General features: G+C 42.5%; 1 protein-coding gene across 5 annotated transcripts in view; it reads right to left on the bottom strand.

Annotated features, from left to right (window-relative positions):
- Window positions 1-18,631, bottom strand: part of LOC125451158 (cytoplasmic aconitate hydratase) — a 64,152-nt gene extending 45,521 nt beyond the window's left edge. Inside the window, exons 1-5 of one of the 5 annotated variants that reach the window (XM_059644191.1) lie at window positions 18,528-18,599; window positions 17,004-17,103; window positions 16,249-16,320; window positions 8,925-9,061; window positions 3,699-3,867 (exon numbers count right to left, since the gene is read on the bottom strand). In XM_059644191.1, the coding sequence (XP_059500174.1) occupies window positions 3,699-3,867; window positions 8,925-9,033 (278 nt within the window). In that variant the 5' untranslated portion in view covers window positions 9,034-9,061; window positions 16,249-16,320; window positions 17,004-17,103; window positions 18,528-18,599. Of the gene's footprint in view, window positions 1-3,698; window positions 3,868-8,924; window positions 9,062-16,248; window positions 16,321-17,003; window positions 17,104-18,527 lie in introns of those variants that run through there. The other 4 variants (XM_059644188.1, XM_059644190.1, XM_048527954.2 and 1 more) reach the window with 4 other exon arrangements.
- Window positions 18,632-20,854: the final 2,223 nt, after the last annotated feature.

The following is a 20,854-nucleotide window of genomic DNA, read 5'->3' as shown; positions in this document are numbered from 1 at the left end:
GCAAAATTCTGATGGCTGGAGTCATGCCTACCACAAAGGAAAATTGGAGTTGCTGGAGATCAGACATCTCAGCACCTATCTGCAGCTGCTCAATGACTGCTCTTCTACCATAATGTCAGAAATAGAGGTGTTTGTGATGACTGCGCCATGTTCAGCACTATTCATGGCTTCTCAAATACTGACCTAGACTTAGGCTGACAAGTGGCATGTTACATTCACACTACACAGTACCAGAGTCCAACCGCTGCTCCTCTGCATTCAATGATATTACCATCACTGAATCGCAGTGAACAGAAACGGAACCAGACTAACCAAATCAAAGGCAGTCTGAAGGAATTAATCCTTCACAGCTTGCATGGGATTTGCTCACAAATATTGGCTATTGTGCTTTCAAGCATCTTGCAAGCCTCAGATCACCATCTCAAGTGAGCGTGGATTCCAATGTTCAGGTTTACATCCTAGACTGTACCTATTTTCCGATCTCATGCAAGTCTTGAATTATGAATTTGATAGGTACCCAGCAGCCCATCCCCTACCAGATCAATCTAGTAAAAGGTGACATGGTTTACAAGACCAATGTCCAGAACTTCATATTGAACAAATACATTCAAAGTTTAGACTTCAATGAAACTTAGTGCACCGATAACGTTTTCTTTACGTAAGTCACTCAAGGCTGCACATTGAGTCAAGTCTCTCACCTGGAGTTAGCCCTATTCTCAACATTGGTGGGAAAGCATTGGCCAGGTTGGGCAAACATGTGACCCTAAATCAATGCATCAAGAACTGTGTAGAATCTGTGTGGAACACCCTCAAACAAATGTTGGATGCAGCAAAAATAATTTTCACATTTTGTTTTAAATTCACCTGTAGGAAACTGAGTCACTGATTAGTAAGCATTTATTGCCCATTCCCAGCTGCCTTTGAGGTCATGGTGGGCTGCCTTCTTGAACAGCTGCAGTCCACACAATCCCCATACGGAGGGAATTCCAAGATTTTGACCCAGGAACAGGGAAGGAATGGCGATACATTTCCAAGTCAGATGATGAGTGGCTTGGAGGGAATTTGATGGTGTTCTTATGTATCTGCTGCCCTTGTCCTTCCGGATGGATATGATCATGGGTTTCAAAGGTGCTGTCTAAGGATCTCTGGTGAATTTCTGCTGTGCATCTTTTAGACAGTACACACTGCTGCTACTGAATGTAGGTGATGGAAGGGGTGAATGGTCATGGATGTGGTGCCGATCCAGCGAGTTGCTTTGTACTGGATGGTGTCAAGCTTCTGCAGTGCAGTTGGGCTGCACCTATCCAGGAAAGTGGGGAGTATTCTGTCACACTTCTGAATTGTGCATTCTAGATGGTGCAGATTTTGGAGAGTTTGGAAGCGAGTTACCCGCTACAGTATTCCTCATCTCTGACCCGCTATTCTAGCCACTATACTTACATGTAAAGTCCAGTTAAGTTTCTGATCAATGGTAGCATCCAGGATGGTGATTATAGGGATTCAGTGTGCGGATGTTACTTTCCACTTGTCATCCCAAGCCTAGATATGGTCCAGATCTTGTTGCATTTGAAATATGAACTGCTTTAAGATTTAATGAACTGCAAGTGGTACTGAATGTTGTATAATCATCGGTGCACATCCCCACTTCTGACCTTACAATGGAGACAAGGTCACTGATGAAGCAGCTGAAGATGGCTGGATCTAAGACACTACCCTGAGAAGAACTTCTGCAAAGACAATCTGGAGATTAAATGACTGACCTCCAACAGCCACAACCATGATCCTATGTGCTTGGTATGATTCTAACCAGTAGAGTATTTTCCCTGCTTCCTAATCATTCCAGGATTCAGGATTCAGGATTCTGTGTATCCTGGAAAATCATTTTCTGAAAAAGGGTATCCCCACCCTTGTCTGCATTCTGGAGAGACCACACTCTCCGTGACTCCCTTGTTCGCTCCACACTGCCCTCCAAGCCCACCACACCAGGCACCTTCCCCTGCAACCGCAGGAAATGTTACACTCGCCCCCACACCTCCTCCCTCACCCCTATCCCAGGCCCCAAGATGACTTTCCATATTAAGCAGAGATTCACCTGCACATCTGCCAACGTGGTATACTGTATCTATTGTACCCGGTGTGGCTTCCGCTACATTGGGGAAACCAAGCGGAGGCTTGGGGACCGCTTTGCAGAACACCTCCGCTCGGTTCGCAATAAACAACTGCACCTCCCAGTCGCAAACCATTTCTACTCCCCCTCCCATTCTTTAGATGACATGTCCATCATGGGCCTCCTGCAGTGCCACAACGATGCCACCCGAAAGTTGCAGGAACAGCAACTGATATTCCGCTTGGGAACGCTGCAGCCCAATGGTATCAATGTGGACTTCACCAGCTTCAAGATCTCCCCTTCCCCCACCGCATCCCAAAACCAGCCCAGTTCGTCCCCTCCCCCCCAATGCACCACACAACCAGCCCAGCTCTTCCCCTCCACCCACTGCATCCCAAAACCAGTCCAACCTGTCTCTGCATCCCTAACCTGTTCTTCCTCTCACCCATCCCTTCCTCCCACCCCAAGCCGCACCCCCATCTCCTACCTACTAACCTCATCCCACCTCCTTGACCTAATGGTCTTCCCTGGACTGACCTATCCCCTCCCTATCTCCCCACCTATACTCTCCTCTCCACCTATCTTCTTTTCTCTCCATCTTCGGTCCGCCTCCCCCTCTCTCCCTATTTATTCCAGAACCCTCACCCCATCCCCCTCTCCGATGAAGGGTCTAAGCCCGAAACGTCAGCTTTTGTGCTCCCGAGATGCTGCTGGGCCTGCTGTGTTCATTCAGCCTCACATTTTATTATCTCAAACCAAAACGTCAGCTTTCCTGCTCTGCTGATGCTGCTTGGCCTGCTGTGTTCATTCAGCTCTACACCTTGTTATCTCAGATTCTCCAGCATCGGCAGTTCCTACTATCTCTCCCAATCATTCCAGTTTTGTTAGGGCTCCATGATGGTTGAATGCAGCCTTGATGTCAAGGATTGTCACTCTCAGCTCACCTCAGGAATTCAGCTGTTTTTGTCCATGTTCAAACCAAGGCAGTAATAAGTGTTGCAGCTGAGTGGCTGTGGTGGAAACCAAACTGGTCATCAGCGTGCAGGTTATTGCTGAGCAAGTGCTGCTTGATTGTGCCATTAATTACATCTTCTCTCACTTTACTGATGAGAGTAGAGCGACGGAGTAGTAATTGGCTGGACTGGATTTTGCCTGCTTTTTGTGCATAAGATACAGCTTTTATTTCAACTGTATTATGCTTAAAGCAAACAGTATACATGTGTTATCCATTATCTAATGTGCAAATACCATCCAGAGAATGCAAAAATGAGAACAAACATGTCAGAACTGATCATAAAATTTATTTTAGTCAACTGGTACACTTTAGGTACCAGGGAAATATACTGGAAGCGATAAAACAGGAAATGGATGACTTGTTTTGGAGCTAGGTGCACAGAATCAAGCTTCTGTTAATCCTATAAACAAATAAAACAAAGCAAAGCAATTTGCCCTTTCATCATATTCCTTCTTTCCTTCTCTAGTGTAAATACTATAAACATTGACTGAATATTATGTTTAACCCTTTTTCTTTTCACAAACTGCATTAATTAGATTTCAAGAACGTGTTATTTTATGCTGAAGCTACACTTACGTGAAATCCTGCAAGATGACACGAGCAGGTTTAAAAGGCACTTCAACACCTTTGTGTTGGGTGACCTTCCAGTTCAATATATTTTCAACATCATCTTTCTTCACAAGAAAACAGTCACAGTTTCTGACTGCTGCTTCCAGAAGTACACGGATAGAAAACGGCAAATGTGCTATCAAGGGAAAGATGAATGAATATCATCTTAAAATAACTTAGGACAACCATTACAGAATAAAAACTGCAGGAACACCTGTCACAGCTTGCAGAAACAGACGGTTAATAGCTAAATAGCGGCAGCAGCAGTGTTAAAGAAATAGTAGGGAGGAAGGAAGAGGAAAGGGGAGAACAAAAATAACTTGCATTTAAATAGCAACATTAACCGACTTTAAAAAGGTGTTTCACAATTTAACAGAGTCAGAGAGATGTGTTAGGATTTGTAAACATAGGAGTGTTCAAAGTAGTAAATTTTTTTTTAGCTAAAAGGAGATAGGTATAGGCATACGGAAAGCTTTATGGAGGGAATTCCAGAGCTTAAGGCCTTGATGATTGAAGGCCACCAAGGGAATGGTGAAGAAAGTGGAGGAGAATAAACAACAGGCAAGATGTATATATAAAATATGATTGTATCCATTAGGTTATCACTTACCTATCACACACAGTTAACATCAGCTGCAGCAATACTTTTCTGATTCACGAAATTTCCTTAAGTAAGGACCAGTTACAGTTTGAAGCCAAACCAACAGTTTCCCTCTGATAACAGCATATGCTGCTGGTACAACTCTTGAATAAGTGTACAGATTCTGACCAAGCCCTTAGATACAGGAGCAGAATTAGGCCATTTGGCCCAACAAGTCTGCTCCACCATTCTATCACAGGTGATACGTTTCTACATTCCATTCTCGTCTTCTCCTGAAATCCTTGATCGGCTCAAGTCAAGAAACTAGCTACCTCTGTCTTAAATATACTCTGTGACATGGCATCCCCAGCCTTCTGTAGCAATGAATTCCACAGATTCACCACTCTCTGGCTTAAAAAATTCCTCTTTTTGAGGATGTATCTTTGAAGATGGATAAGGGAGAACCAGTGGATGTAGTGTACCTGGGCTTTCAGAAAGCCTTTGATAAAGTCCCGCATAGGAGATTGGTGAACAAAATTAGGGCACATGGTATTGGGGGCAAAATACTGAGTTGGATTCAAAGTTGGCTGGCTGACAGGAAGCAAAGAGTAGTGATAAACGGGTCCCTTTCGGAATGGCAGGCAGTGACCAGTGGGGTACCACAAGGTTTGGTGCTGGGACTGCAGCTGTTTACGATATGTATTAATGATATAGACGAAGGCATTAGAAGTAATATTAGCAAATTTGCTGATGACACAAAGTTGGGTGGCAGTGTGAAATGTGAGGAGGATATTATGAGTATACAGGGTGACGTGGACAGGCTAGTTGAGTGGACGGATGCATGGCAGATGCAGTTTAATGTGGATAAATGTACAGTTATACACTTTGGTGGCAAGAACAGGAAGGCAGATTACTATCTCAATGGAGTCAAGTTAGGTAAAGGGGAAGCACAACGAGATCTAGGTGTTCTTGTACATCAGTCAATGAAAGCAAGCATGCAGGTACAGCAGACAGTGAAGAAAGCTAATAGCATGCTGGCCTTCATAACAAGAGGAAATGAGTACAGGAGCAAAGAGGTCCTTCTGCAGCTGTACAGGGCCCTGGTGAGACCACACCTGGAGTATTGTGTGCAGTTTTGGTCTCCAAATTTGAGGAAGGGCATTCTTGTGTAGGTTCACGAGGTCAATTCCCGGAATGGCAGGACTATCACATGTTGAAAGATTGGAGCGACTGGGCTTGTATACACTTGAGTTTAGGAGGATGAGAGGTGATCTGATTGAGGCGTATAAGATTATTAAGGGATTGACACTCTGGAGGCAGGAAGCATGTTTCCGCTGATGGGCGAGTCCAGAACCAGAGGGCACAGTTTAAAAATAAGGGGTAGGCCATTTAGAACAGAGTTGAGGAAAAACTTCTTCACCCAGAGAGTGGTGGATATATGGAATGCTCTGCCCCAGAAGGCAGTGGAGGCCGAATCTCTGGATACTTTCAAGAAAGAGATAGATAGAGCTCTTAAAGATAGTGGAATCAAAGGTTATGGGGATAAGGCAGGAACAGGATACTGATTGTGGATGATCAGCCATGATCATAATGAATGGTGCTGCTGGCTCGAAGGGCTGAATGGCCTATCCAGCACCTATTGTCTATTGTCTATTAGCTCAGTTCTAAAGGTATGTCCCTTCAGTATGAAGCTGTTTCCTCAGGTCCTAATCTCTCCTACTAGCAGAAATACCGTCTCCAGTTCTACTTTATCCAGGTCCATCAGTATTCTGTAAGTTTCAATGAGATCCCCCTGCATCCTTCTAGACTCCATTGAGTACAGACCCAGAGTTCTCAACTACTCCTCATATGATAAGGCCTTCATCCCTTGGATATTTTTTGTAAAACTCTTTTGAGCCCCCTCTAAGGCCGGCACATCTTTCTTTAATACACAAAGCCCAAAACTGCTCACAATATTCCAAATACAGTCTGACCAAAGCCTTATAAAGCCTCAGCAATACATCCCCATTCTAGTACTCTAGCCTTCTCAAAATATATGTTAAAAAGTGCATTTGCCTCCCTAACTGCCAACAGAACCTGCATGTTATCCTTAACAGGATCCCAACTATGACTTACAAGTCCCTTTGTGTTTCAGATTTCTGAAGTCTTTCCCCAAATAAAAGATCTATACCTCTATTCTCCCCACCAGAGTGAAGAACCTCACACTCTCATAGCTTATCAGAGTCCTTCTGCAGCTTCCTTGTCTCCTCAACACTTACAGTCCGATGATCTATCTTTGTCATGTGCAAACTTAACAATTCCCCCAGTTCCTTTGTCCAGATTGTCACGTATAATGCGAATACTTGCAGTACCAAAAATGAGCCCCTCAGAACTCCACTAGTCACCAGCAGCCATCCTGAAAAAGATTCCTTTTTACTCTCTATGTTCTGCCAGTCAACAAATCTCTATCTTTGTCAGTACCTAGCCCCTAACACCATGGGAACAGGCTTAGCAGCCACCTGCATGGCACCTTGCCAAACACTTTCTGGAAATCTAAATAGCTCACGCTCAGTGGATCTCTTTTGTCTAACTTGCTGATCACCTCCTCAATGAATTTCAACAAATTTGTCAGGTACACCCTCTCCTTCATGAAGCTGTGCTGCGTCAACTCTATTTAGCCATGCACTTCCAAGTACTCAGCAATCGCATCCGTAATAATGGACTCTAAAATCTTACCAACGGCAGAGGTCAGGCTGACTGACCAAGAATTTCCTGTTTTCTGCCTCCCACCCTTCTTAAATAGGGGTATTACATAAGCCATTCCCAGTCCTCTGCAACCCTGAATGATTCCAGTGATTCTTGTAAGGTCATCACCAATGGCTCCGCAATTTCCTCAGCTATCTCCGAGAACTATGGGGTATAGTTCTTCGTATATGGGTGATTTATCCACCTTCATGTATTTCAGCTACCCCATCTTCATCTCCTTAGTGATGGCCACAACACTCACCTCTGCCCCTTGACTCTCTTGAACGTCCGGTATTCTACTCACGTCTTCCACCATGAAGACTGATGCAAAGTACCTATTCAGTTCCTTCGCCATTTGTGTTCCCTGTTACCATTTCTCCAGCCTCGTTTTCCTGCAGTCCAATGTCCACTCTCCACGCTCTCTTATCTTTTAGATATTTAAAATCTCTTGCAATTTTCTTTTATATTACTAACTACCTTATCCTCATATTTCATCTTTTCCACCTTTATTGCTTTTTTATACAAATCAAATGCCTTTCCTCTTGTTTTTACGCTGTCCCTGACTTTCCTTATCAGCCATGGTTGCCTCATCCTCCCTTTAGTATGTTCTACCTTGGAATGAATTTCGACTGTGACTCCCAGATTACCACCAGAGACTCCTGCCATTGCTGCTCCACCGACAGGACTTGGGCTCTATGATCTATACAGAGATGTGACCTTTACTCTGTGATCTATATGAAGACAGAAACTGTGCCCCTTTGATGATTTTCTAACCCTTGATCATTTGGATACAGAGCATACTCTTATTTTTAGGCTTCCGACATAAACTGAAGTATTTGTCAATTTGTCTCAATAACACCCCCTTTCCAGAAGATTCATGGGAATTCGGAGATGATGGCTACGACCTCACTAGTTACATGCCCACGTATAAAAAGACATATTTTTGCAACTTCTATCCCTTTTTGAGTTTTAGTTTTAGATTTCTCAGTAACCATTTTTTTATGATGGTAGAATAAGCTCAATTTCCATGTCTAAGCCTGCTTCTAGTATTTGACACTCTTGGCATCTACACACTGCAAAGCATGAGTGAAAATAAAACAATTAACAATATATTGTTAACTGTCTACTAATTGCATATTGAAATGTATTCAAGTGGTGTAGATTAATTGGGAAGCCAGGTGTCCCCAAGGGCACTGTGGAACAGTGGTCGTGGTCCTACCAGCGAGCCACAAAATCCAGATTCAGGTGCCACCTCATGAAGTATGTCCAAACGGGTTGATCAAAAATAATTAAGGTTCCCTTTGGTTTGTATTTTTACATGCTTTTCAAAAGATTATAAAGGTGAAAACTGAAACAGTGGTTCTCAGATTTGGAGATACATGTTTGTGATGTGATCTCTACAAATAAAAGCTTATGAAGTGTGTAAATATTAGGTCCATTCCATTCATTGTCAACTTTTTTTTCCTGAAATATTTCCCTCCCATTCATTACTAATTTAAACCTTTCAAGCTACAAAAACTGCAAAAGGATCCTACTATCCATAAAGAAGAACTTCATGATTTGAAAGGATTACACTGCTTGTTCATGTATCAATCCATATATGAACAGTGCAACTTATAAAAGTGAATAAATTGCAATACGTACAGGAATATCATAATCCTTCCTCAGAAGTCAACACACTAATGGAGAAGAACTGTAGCACTGTCTTTTTTCTCTTAATACACATCCTGAAGAGGAGTTTGAACCACTAGGTCCCAAAGTGAAACACTCTGCGACAATCCAATTTAAAATTGCTGGATTCAACAAGCGGTTAATTCAATCGCCTTGTGTCAATCAATTCAAGTACATGCATCCAGTGGGTAACCTGTGATATTATGTGGTTTCCTCACCATATCTTTCATCTCCCAATTTGCACAGATTGTAGAACTTCTTTTCCTTCCAGTTAGGATCAAGAGGCTCCAAGAGGTCAGCGTATGGGTTGTTCATTATTTTCAACATACCCCGTGGACAAGGATCACCAAAGATGCTAAAAAAAAATGATTTTGTTAAAATAAAGTTAACAAGCTAATTTGGGGTCCCAATATTAAGATGCACCCCATTACAGCAGTGGAAGTCTTAGAGGGCCTACTGTACAGATATAGGCCCTTCGGCATTGAGTCAGTTCCGTTCACCAAACATCCATCCATTCTAATGCCTTTTCACAGCACTTGACCCAAAACCTTGTAAGCTTATTGTGTTTCAAAATGTTCATCTATATACTTCTTACATATCTTGGGGTTCCCACTTCTACCACATTTTTAGGCAATGAGTTCAGATACTCAAAACCATGTTGAATGAAAAATACTTCTTCAAATCCAACTTAACCTCCTACTCCTTAACTTAAAACTATCCCCCAGTTCTTAACTCATCTAAGTTCTGCCCAGCAGAACTGTTTACACCTCAAAACAGGTCACTTCTTCAACGTTCTCTGCTTCAAGGAAAACAACCCCAATTTCAAGATTGGGATAACACTGTGTGAAGCGCGATGAACACAGCAGGCCAAGCAGCATCAGAGGAGCAGGAAAGCTTGACGTTTCGGGTCGGGACCCTTCTTCAGAACCCTTAGCTGTAAATCCAATGGAATTCAATACACTTCTTTAATCACATTAAACACCTCAGTTATAATCAACCTTTTGGCGTTCTAACTCAACGAAAGCCTAATTAATGCAACATCTACCTAACTCCTTCATATTACTATCCAAAAGTATAAACAGAAGATGCAAGAGGCCACATTCAGTCTCACCAACTCTAGGTGTGTCACATCACATTTGAAAAAGTTAACTTAAAATTTTTATATAAGGATCCTTCACTGCCTTTTCATCAAACTAGTTACATCTACAACCCATAAATATAAATACAATATAAAATGTGTTGTTCTTTCATAAGATCTGACATAGCATCTTCACAAGAAATCAACAAATCAAAAACAAAACCAAAGCTTCTTCAATTCAGAGAAACACCAGAAAGTTAACGTAGTAATCAGTGTACCGCAAAAAGAATGTTCTAAAATAATTAAACAATATTTACCAACCTGAAGAACTTAAGAGTTAATTATTGATCAAAATGAATTTCAGTACAGAATTTTACTGTTTTCATTACTCCAAGCTCACCCCTCAATATTACACAACAGCCACACGAGATTTCAGCAATGTATTGAATGATTTATTCATCTTGCTCATCTACACATTAAAATATATGAAGAAACCATAGACAGTTACCACACAGAGCAGAGTTCGTATTTGTACAACTGAACTGCGAGCTGTTTTAACCGGGCTCACAGCACCAGCCTGCTATTTTAATTTTTATGTCTGATTTCAGCTACACCTTAGATAGATATAGAATCCCTACAGTGTGGAAACAGGCCCTTCGACCCAACAAGTCCACACCGAACCTCAGAGCATCCCACCTAAACCCAACCACCTATAACCCACCTAATCTATGTCTCCCTGAACACTATGGGCAATTTAGCACGGCCAATCCACCAGCACTGCACATCCTTGGGCTGTGGGAGGAAACTAGGGCACCCAGAAGAAATCCACACAGACACTGGGAGAATGTGCAAACTCCACACAGAAAGTTGCCCAAGGCTGGAATTGAATCTGGGTCCCTGGCGCTGTGAGGCAGCAGTGCTAACCACCATGCCACCGTGCTTTTCAAGTTCTGTATCTCCGGAGGAAGAGGTGAATTTTTTTTTAAACTTCATTCTTCATTATCATTGGACTGTTTACGGGAACTAGTATTTCTGTTGTTGTCCATGCTTTGAAAACTTCAACCAGTTTACCAAAGCATTCAGTGAGGTGGCCAAAGAGACAGAATTTGGTTTGTGGTTCAACTATATGAACAAGATATTCCTCATTAAAATGCCATGTGAGCTCTTCCCTAATCCCGACAATATTTACTGCTTATATAGTTCTCTCCAAAGAGAAGTCTTTACCGACAATGATTCACATGTTTAAGCTGGGCCATTGGAATCTCCTTCCTCTCCAAAGTAGGGTTAACTCTCTTCCACAACAGATCTTGCAGGTCAGGGCAGGTTCGCTCTCTCTGTCTCTCTCCCCAGGTGGTCAGAGCTCCATTGCTGGGCCGGGTCGAGTCTTCACTGAGGAGATGGCTTCCAGGTATGCTCTCTTATCCCCCTCCAGCTGCACTGCACTGCACCTTCCTGAAATGTTCTTTTTACCTTAGGTCAATAGGACCATGAGCTGGGGTCAAAGCATCCAATGGGGTCACGCCAACACCCTTCGCTGTTGCCACAGGGGTGGGGCAAGTAGAATGGAGTCAGTGTTTTGGTCCATAGGTCTGAATGATTGAAGTTTAGCCGATAGAATGATAAATGATCAAAAAACGAAAATGATGATGCCCTTCTATCACTCTGTATGGTGGTGCAGTCCTGTGTACAACCAGGATGCAGTGGCACATTCAGGCTACAGTGCTGAATGACCAAGATGGACTAGCAAGATATAACAGAGGTAGGTTTGCATGTCCATCCAGAAGAATCTGTTCAGAGTTTCTTACGGACGCACAAAAAGCTACCAAAATCTCACAACACGTTAGATGTCATTCTGGATCTCAATGCTCCACAAAATCTCACAGGACAGTCTTCCACCTCACAGTCTACCGTGGCTATCCCAACTGATGCTACACACCCATTGAGTAGAGGCATGGGTTTGTCATGCTTTAGGAAATGTAGCCAACTGGGAGTATAATGAGTTAGATGGTGAGATTTCTTCCACTAAACTTCGCTGCCACAATTTCCCTCATGAAGTTAACCACTTCTTGTCTTTCCAGTTGCACAGACCAGGGTCTTGAACCTGGTTCCTGTGGCACACTAACTGCCTGGCCACGCTGCAGTCCCTTGTGAAGTGAACTGTGAACCACAATTGTAGCATTGCTTTTGCAGAGACAGCTACTACATCAGACCTCCCCCCCCAGCATTCCACCACGTGGGATTGGAGTTTGGAGCTATTAGTGGGTGCATTTTTCCCTTGCCCAAGTTGGGGTCTAGTGTGAAAATTTCGATCTCATACACACTGCCCACACAGAACAATGGGTGAAGAATCAGGCTTTCCTCACTGTCTCAGTGGCTTGCCAGACTGGGTCCAATTTACTCTAATTTGCATTTTTTGACCAGTCCAATCTAGGTCACCAAAGACTTCTGTTTTCAGTGTCTACAGGTGCCTGGCAAATGCTATTGGTTGCTCTCCCTTTCACTGCCTGTATTTATTTAATCCCTCCACAGTGAATCCCTATTGTATGCTACAGGAGCTAGGATTACCACATTCATGGCCTGCCATTCAACTCTTCCCACATTCTGAGGATTGGATAAGGCAAAATGGATCACAGGCTCAGACACATGAATATTAATTTTACCTCCTCAACATTATCAACCCCATGGAGAACCCTTTATCGATGAGGGCTGTCAAAAACAGGGGATCAACAGGAGGCTCAAAAACGGGGATCCTTTTCCTATCTTCACCAATTGCACCACTGTAAAGCAGGACACCTAAGTAACTGGATTGTTGGTCCAGCTATCCTTACAGGTTGTGATCATTGGGCTAATTGGGGCAGGGTAAGATCCTGGGGGATGCCGAATGATCTTGCAGAAAGCAAGGTGGGGGTCTCCAATCTCTTGGCATAGCTATGGACTTGTTCTTCCACTTCCTCCCAATCTATTCCATTACAGCTGTCCACATCCAATTCTATTATCCCAAATGCTCCCAATATTCCCTTTTGCGCAGAGAGATGGATGCTAATTTTTCAAACTCACACCTGAATTTCAAATGGTCCACACCACAGGCTCCGTTTTCTTTGCTTGCCTGGTTCAGGATTCAGAGTACAACTTATAGGTTTTCTTGGTCAGCTCATCCATAGCGTTTTGGGCTAAGTCCTGACCAGTGACCACATGCCATACCTTCTGATACACTCTGTCATGCTGGGTCTGAAACTGTTGCAAGTGACCCATGTTCATCTGGCTCCTCTTTTGCTTTGATTCTTATTTTCTTCAGTTCATTACTTAGCTTCACCTTCTCCCATGCTCTACCCCTCAACTGCTCCATGCAGCTGGTTGTTGCAATAGCCTTGCTGAGTTTTAAAACACACTTCTCTTCAGCTTTCTGCACAGCTTCCCAGTGTTTCTGTCCTGTGTGTCCGAGACCTGACATTTGCTCACAGTATTGGTCGACACACCTGGGCCAGTTCTTATTTAGATACTTATTTTTAGTACCTCCACCCTGTGGGCACTGTGCCATTTCCTATATTGTTTCTTTTAACTTAACTACCCTCCCACTTCTCTACAAATCTGTGTCTCTAACCCTTTACACTATTTCTTTCCACGGGGATTCCCAACCTTACTCTACGTTCTCTGTATTTTCATGGGTCTCCAACCCCAACATCTGGTTTCTTGCGACCTGGTGTCTCCTCTGACTGCGTATTTGGCTTCCTTAGCTCTGTTTTCCATCGGTACCTGACTCTGGACTAACTCTGGCTATTTGTCCTCTTCACATTATAAGTACTTTGGTTCAGAAACAATCACTGGTCAGAAACTTTGACCCTCTTTCACCCACTTGAATCTTTGCCATCGTGTGGAGCAGCTGCCCTCTTAAATCAGACTCAGGCTGAATATCAGAGAGTTCAAGGGTGGTGGGTTCGACTTGAGGTTATACAAACATTTCTCATCGAAGGCCACCAAAGGGATGCCAATGTTGTCTGTGCTTTGGACACTTCAACCAGTCTATTTATTAAATCCACCCAAGTGCTCTTGGCGGTGAGGTGGACAAAGGGACAAGGAATTTGGTGTGTGGTTCAACTTAATCTTACTAACAAAATATTCCTTATCAAACACCTGAGAAATGGTATTATCCACAAAGACCCAAATGTTTAAGCTGGGCCGTTGAAATCTCCTTCCTCTCTGACATAGGGCTGGCTGTCTTCAATGAAGGTGGGTCTTGTAGGTCAGGGTGGATTTCTGTCCAGATAGTCAAAGATTCAAAGCTGGGCCAGGCTGAGTTCTTGCTAGATAGAGTCTTTGCTGAGGTGTGTGGCTTCCAGATGCATGTTCTTATCCCCTCTCGTCCCAGACGTTCCTGAACATTCTGTAGCATTTGGCCAATGAGATCATGAGCTGGGATCAAAGCATCCAATGGGGTCGCCTCAATACCTTTCACTGTTGCCATGCCAGGGAGGAGCAATGGGCATGTCCTCAGGTATTAGCTGGAAGTCAGATTGAACTTCTCCAATACACAATCCTCAGGCTAATTGTGACTGGCACCCCCGAACTTTTCTCGAACTTGGTTTTCACTGTTCTCTGTAGCCGATAGCTGCTGGTTGTAGCTTAATTTAGTTTGGCCAATTTTCTATCAGGCCCAATTTCTCTGTCTGTGGGTCCATTTAGAATGTTCAATTTTAGGCTCTTGATGTCGTATAATTATAAGTGACCCACACCAGTGCACTGTTCTGGTAATAGCTTCAGAAAATTGAACACAGTTGCCAACCTGACAGAAGCAAGCTTTATATGCCACATATTTTAAATGAAAAATGCTTACTTCCACTGAACAACATTCTATATTCAAGTTATTAAAAAAGGTGCTTCTGAAGTGATTACTGGCAGCTACTATTCAGACAATTCACCCAAGTATAATTGTGTGCAGCATCATTCATTGAATCATTAAAAATGGTACGAAGACAAGACAGATATTAATCTCAACAGGCCCTTTCACAACCTCTCAAATCATTTTATATCCAATGATGCACGGTCACTATCATAAGGTAGCAAATGTTGCAATTTATGTATAGCAATCTTCCTCAAATCACAATGCTGTACAATCTAGATAAATTTTTATTTGGGGTTAGTTCAGGGTAAATATCTGTCAAGACTCAATAATCACTGCGAATGCTTGGTTCAATTGTTTAGTTTGATCTAACTTTCATACCTTAAGCTGCACTTCACCCTAATTTCTCTCCCTCTTAGTAAAGAATGAAGGAAAAGGTAAGAAAAGAATGCAACAAAAGATTACTGTGCATTTTTCAACAATCTGCACAACACCAAATCCAACTCCATAACACAGATAAAATACACAAGGTCACACTGATGTCTGCCTAGCACCAGACATAACATACTTCCAGTGTCTCTCAGACCATGTTCTACATTTGCTAACCGTGTCATATGAAACAGCTTCCATTGATATCACCTAAAAGTATGTTCCACAGCATCTCACAACCAATGATATCACTTGGCCACACAATCGCCATCTAACTAAGTAAAAATTAAGGTGGTATGGTGGCTCAGTGGTTATTGCTGCTGCCTCAGAGCACCAGGGACCCAGCTTCAATTCCAGCCTTGGGCAACTGTCTGTGTAGAGTTTGCACATTCTCCCTATGTCTGTGTGGATTTCCTTTGACTTCCTCCCACAGTCCAAAGATATGTAGGTTAGATGGATAAGGCATGCAAAATGCAGGGTTACAGGGATAAGGTAGAGGGGAGACTCTGGGTGGTTTGCCCTTCAGTGAATCGATGTGGACTTGTTGGGCTGAATGGCCTGTTTCCACACTGTAGGGATTCTTACAAAAAAAAGCTAACCAACGGGCAACCAAAACTTCCCATAAACAGCAATTGAAATTGATCACTTTATGTTGTTATTTAAAAAATAAATCAAAACGACTCGGGAGTCGCAGACGGAGCTAACTTTTATTAGCATCCCGAGTTGCACTTGAGAAGGGCTGGAGACTCTTTCTTGAATGAAGGTGCTCCTGAGTGCTATTAGGAAGGAAGTGCCAGGATTGCAACTCACAATGATATTGGTTGAGACGACTGGAAAAATTACACGCTCGTTTTGAAGAATGTCAAGTCATCTTTTGCAATCAATTTACTGAAGGACTGCCACCACGCTGCAGGTATTCTCCTTCGGCTGAAATATAACTCAGGGGGAGGACAACATTTGCAGCAATGCAGCAGTCCATCAATAACACCTGGAAACCTGATCTTCCATAATGTAGTTAATGGTGAGATTTTGACATAACTCAAATTCAGAGATATGACAATGTACTAAAAACTTTTTAAAGAAATTTGTGCTTTATGAAAAGCAGTACCACTACTGTACCACGATTGAACTGTGTTACGCAGACTTCACATTGATATCAACACTACACATTTTCAGAAGTAAGGTGAACAAAGAGTACCTAATGCTCTGAAAAGGAGTTCAAATCCCACCACGTCAGCAGCAAGATTTAAATTCAGACAGCTAAAGAAACCTAAAATTACAAAAGAAAAATCAGTAACAGTGGCCATGAAACTACTGGGTTTAAATTAACATCTTATCAAATTTACAAATGCCCTTTAGGGAAAGAAATCTGCTATCCTTATCTAGCCTGGGCTCTGGCTCCAGACTATTAACTGCGATTTGAAAAGATCTAATAAGTACTCAGCTGTTCCAATCTGCAGTAAAATATAAAAAGCACACAGCAACTGTTTAATGAGGCAGTTCACCATTAACCTTTTAGCACTGGACAAAATTTGAACCCCAGTCCAATGCCCATCACTTGGAAATGAATTTAAAAAAAAATATACATCCATCTCAATATAAAACACTCTTCAAGCATTTTTCTCTGAAGTATATTGTCACAAATTTGCAGTATGAGATTCTAAACCCATTTTTAAAAATGTTCTGCAAAATTGCTGTAAAATCTATGGAATGAAAAAAATGGATTCTATTGTATACTGCTCTCGAATATGAACAGTGAGAATTTAATGACTGATATGATTGTAAGTTTAAGATATTGAGAATGCAGATCTATATATGCTGCAAGGGGTAAAACAAAGAACAGTGCAATTTTACCATCATCTCAACCTAGTGGTGGGTTGCTGATTCCAAATATATTCATATTCTTTCTATAACATATACAAATATACACGGAAGATTTCATCAATTGCTTACATTTTCCTCAGCAAAAGTGTCAATGAACCGAATGATCAATTCAAGTTGAATATGTTATGGTAGCCAACTCTGAAGAGCAGTTATATCAGATCTTTTTTCACTGTGGTAAAATGGCATGTGAATAATTGATAAACACATTAGTTTTAATATGTATTATTATAAATTAACAAACAAAACTGTCACGGCAACACTAGCAATAAGACAAGCTGGAAACGTATTCCCACTCAATGAATAAAATTTGTTCTGAATGTTCGAGAAAGACCAAGTACCAAAATGGAGCAGTTGAAACCTTGTTCATGCAGGATTTTATTGTTGTACTCTGAATCCTGAAATAACATACAAGCCTACAAGTTAATACACTTTAGTAAGTGTGAGAATTTAGCCAGCAATCTTAGTAAGTGCCAAGTTACTCCAATATATAGCCAACTGCCAAACTAACCAACTTAAGATAAGTCAAGCTCAGTGTGGCTCATTTACACTTGTGACATATACACATACAGGAATGTTTTCTCAGTAAACAAAAGACTTTTTTTTTGTTCAGGCAGAAGGTTGTGAAGCATGTTGTTCCCTGTTGCTTTTGCTATGGCAAAGAGCTAGCCAGAATCAATATGTAAACCAAGCAATATGCTGTTCACCTGTCACATACATTATAATCACTTGAAATTTGGAATTCTTGCATTTCTCCTACAAGTGCAAGACAAGCAGCTTTGGCAACATGTTTGTCTCTTCCACAATAATTAATTGCTATTATGATAATGTAATATAAATTTATCATTGCACCCTCAAGCAGGAAAGGATTACATCTGGAAGGAACTATTTTTAAGGAGATGGCATGCCTATTTTGCTTGACACTTTGTACACACAACAGATAATTGATTTGGATTGATTTTGCACAATGTGACAGTATCAAAACAGTGAACAAGATATTTCTGGCCAACTTTCCCTGACAGAAAGGAGTATTCACAACTAGTACCATAACTCCTCGCACCCAAACCTGGCACTTACTCCAAGTCCTGTCTGATTACTGTAACAACACAGGCCCTGCACACCTATAGCTCGTCCTGACCTCTAAACCTGTGGTCCTGTAGCCTCCCCAGCTCGTGCCACGCATGCTGTCAGTGGACTGAACATAAGACTGTTCCCAGCCTTGCGTCTATTGCTATCATTGCACAGGACACTGGATTTTTCGCTAGCTCTGCCTGCATTGTTGCCATTGCACAGGATACTCGATTTATATCCAGCCGTGACTACATTGCTATCATTGCAGAGATACTGGACTTTTTTCGCCAGCTCTGCCTGCATTGCTCTCATTCCACAGTTTACTGGACTTTTCCCCAGCTCTGCCTACATTGCTCTCATTCCACGGGTAACTGGACTTTTCCCCAGCTCTGCCTGCGTTGCTAAGTGCACAAGGTTCTCCTGCTGCTGCCGCTCGAATCCATTCACAACTTCAGAACTGAACTTTAAACACATTTCTGGGTAAGCCAGGTCTCCCGGCTGCCGTTAATAAGAGTTGGCCCTTACCTTTTGAGGTCCGAAGAGCCAACAGCTTAATTTGCCTGGAATTCACTGACCGAACGGCTTCATTCAGCCACCCGGCCGCTCATAGCTCCCAACACCACTGCGCATGCACCCAGCCAGACACACAGCTCCGCCGCGGCACATGCGAGTGACGTCACTGGCTGTCCACACTCAATTCGCGCGCAAGACCGCGTGCCTCTAGGTACGAAAGTTTACTGGAGAGTCGCCAAGCACCGAGGTCTCCCTTGGACTCGGTTGCTCTTAGAGGCTAGAGAGCAGCATAATGATGTTCGCAACCAGCACGAAAGAAAGACCAGATTCTGGGTTGTTTTCGGCTTGCTTTGCACTGCCCCCAGAGCATGCTGAACACAGATTGCATTGAAGCTGTCAGAGGGGCATTGCATGATTATATGCAGACTGAAACGTTTGCATGGACCGTGGGTATGTCATAGAGTCATACGGGACAGAAACAGCCCAATTGGTCCAAGACGCCCATGCCGATCAGACATCCTCAACTTAATTTAGTCGCATTTGTTATTATATCTCCCGTATCCCTCTAAACATTCCTACTCATGTACCCATCAAGAAACCTTTTAAATGTTGTAATTGTGCCAGCCTCCACCACTTAATCTGGCAGCACGTACCATACATGCACCACACTCCGCATGAAAAAGTTATCCTTTTTAAATCTTTCCTCTCTCACCTTAAACCTAATGCCTAGTTTTGCATTCCTCCACCCGAGGAAAAAGATTTTGAATATTCATGTTCTCTCTGCCCTCATGATTGAGACTGCACTAGAAGATTCCGGAGATGTGGAGATGCCCCCTTTGGAAATACCATTCTCTGAAGAGACTGATCATTGCCAATGTAAAGTGTAAAAGGGTAATTTTTTTAATTCTTCTTTACTCCTGCTGTATATACAAAAACCAAAAGAACTGCGGATGCTGTAAATCAGGAACAAAAACAAAGTTGCTGGAAAAGCTCAGCAGGTCTGGCAGCATCTGTGAAGGAGAAAACAGTTAACGTTTCAGGTCGGGTGACCCTTCCTCAGAACTGATGGTGGCTGGGAAAACGGCATATAAACTGATATTTTCCCAGCCACCATCAGTTCTGAGGAAGGGTCAGCGGACTCAAAACGTTAACTCTGTTTTCTCCTTCACAGATACTGCCAGATCTGGTGTATATATGTTAGCTACAATGCCAGTGTGATAGTTATAATCGTTATCTGTATTAAAGGGAGTATTAGTTGAGGTGTGCTGTCCCTTTAAGAGACTGTCAGGTGACCTCATGTGGGCGTTGTGGGGGCAGTCCAAAGGTCAACTGTGGAGCTGAGAGTACTAACAATAAAGTATTCCATCTTCAAGTTTACCCTCCGTCCACTTTATGACCTGTGTATGGTTCTAGTGAACCACAATATAAAGAGCAACATTAATTGAGAAATAATCACCAGCAGCGTTGGCAAACATGATAGAGAGGAACTGAGAGAAATAACTTTCACCAACCCAATATCAAACATAGAAGATAGGAGCAGGAGGAAGCCATTCAGTCCTTCGGGCCTGCGCTGCCATTCATTGCGCTCAAGGCTGATCATCCAACTCAACAGCCTAATCCTGCTTTCTCCCCATAACCTTTGATCCCATTTGCCCCAAATATTATATCTAGACACCTCTTGAATATATTCAATGTTTTAGTATCAACAACTTCCTATTGAAATGAATTCCACAGACTCACCACTCCTTGGATGAAATGTCTTCTCATCTCCGTCCTAAATGGTCTACCCCGAATCCCCAGTCTGTGACCTCTGGTTCTGGATACACCCACCAATCAGTAATATCCTCCCTGCAGCTACCCTGTCCAGTCTTGTTAGAGATTTATAAAATTCTATGAAACCACTCCTCATTTGTTTGAACTCCAGCAACAACAATCCTAACCTATTCAGTCAATCTCCCCTCATACGTCTGACCCACCATCCCCGGAACCAGCCCGGTAAACCTTCACTGCACTCCCTCAAAAGCAAGAGCATCCTTCCTTAGAAAGAGAGGCCAAAACTGCACACAATATTCTAGATGTAGCCTCACCAACATAACTGCAACAACACATCCCTGCTCCTGTACCCAAAACTATAGATTGAAGGATTACATGCCGAGAATAAAGCAAGAGCCAATGGAAGAATAATCCAGACTGAGTCAAGTAACATCCTCAAATGCACTAAATTTTGTGCAGCGCTGAGTAATGCCTGAAGTTAATAGTTCTCCCACAGTACAAGATAGAGGAATGAAATTGACAGGTTTTTCTTAATTATTGGACATAAGGCAAGTTATGTAAAATCA

The sequence above is a fragment of the Stegostoma tigrinum genome, chromosome 3 (assembly GCF_030684315.1).
Source record: "Stegostoma tigrinum isolate sSteTig4 chromosome 3, sSteTig4.hap1, whole genome shotgun sequence".
In the NCBI taxonomy this organism is placed as follows: Eukaryota; Metazoa; Chordata; class Chondrichthyes; order Orectolobiformes; family Stegostomatidae; genus Stegostoma; species Stegostoma tigrinum.
Note: the sequence above shows the minus strand (reverse complement) of the source record. Positions and strands in the feature narration are given on the sequence as shown.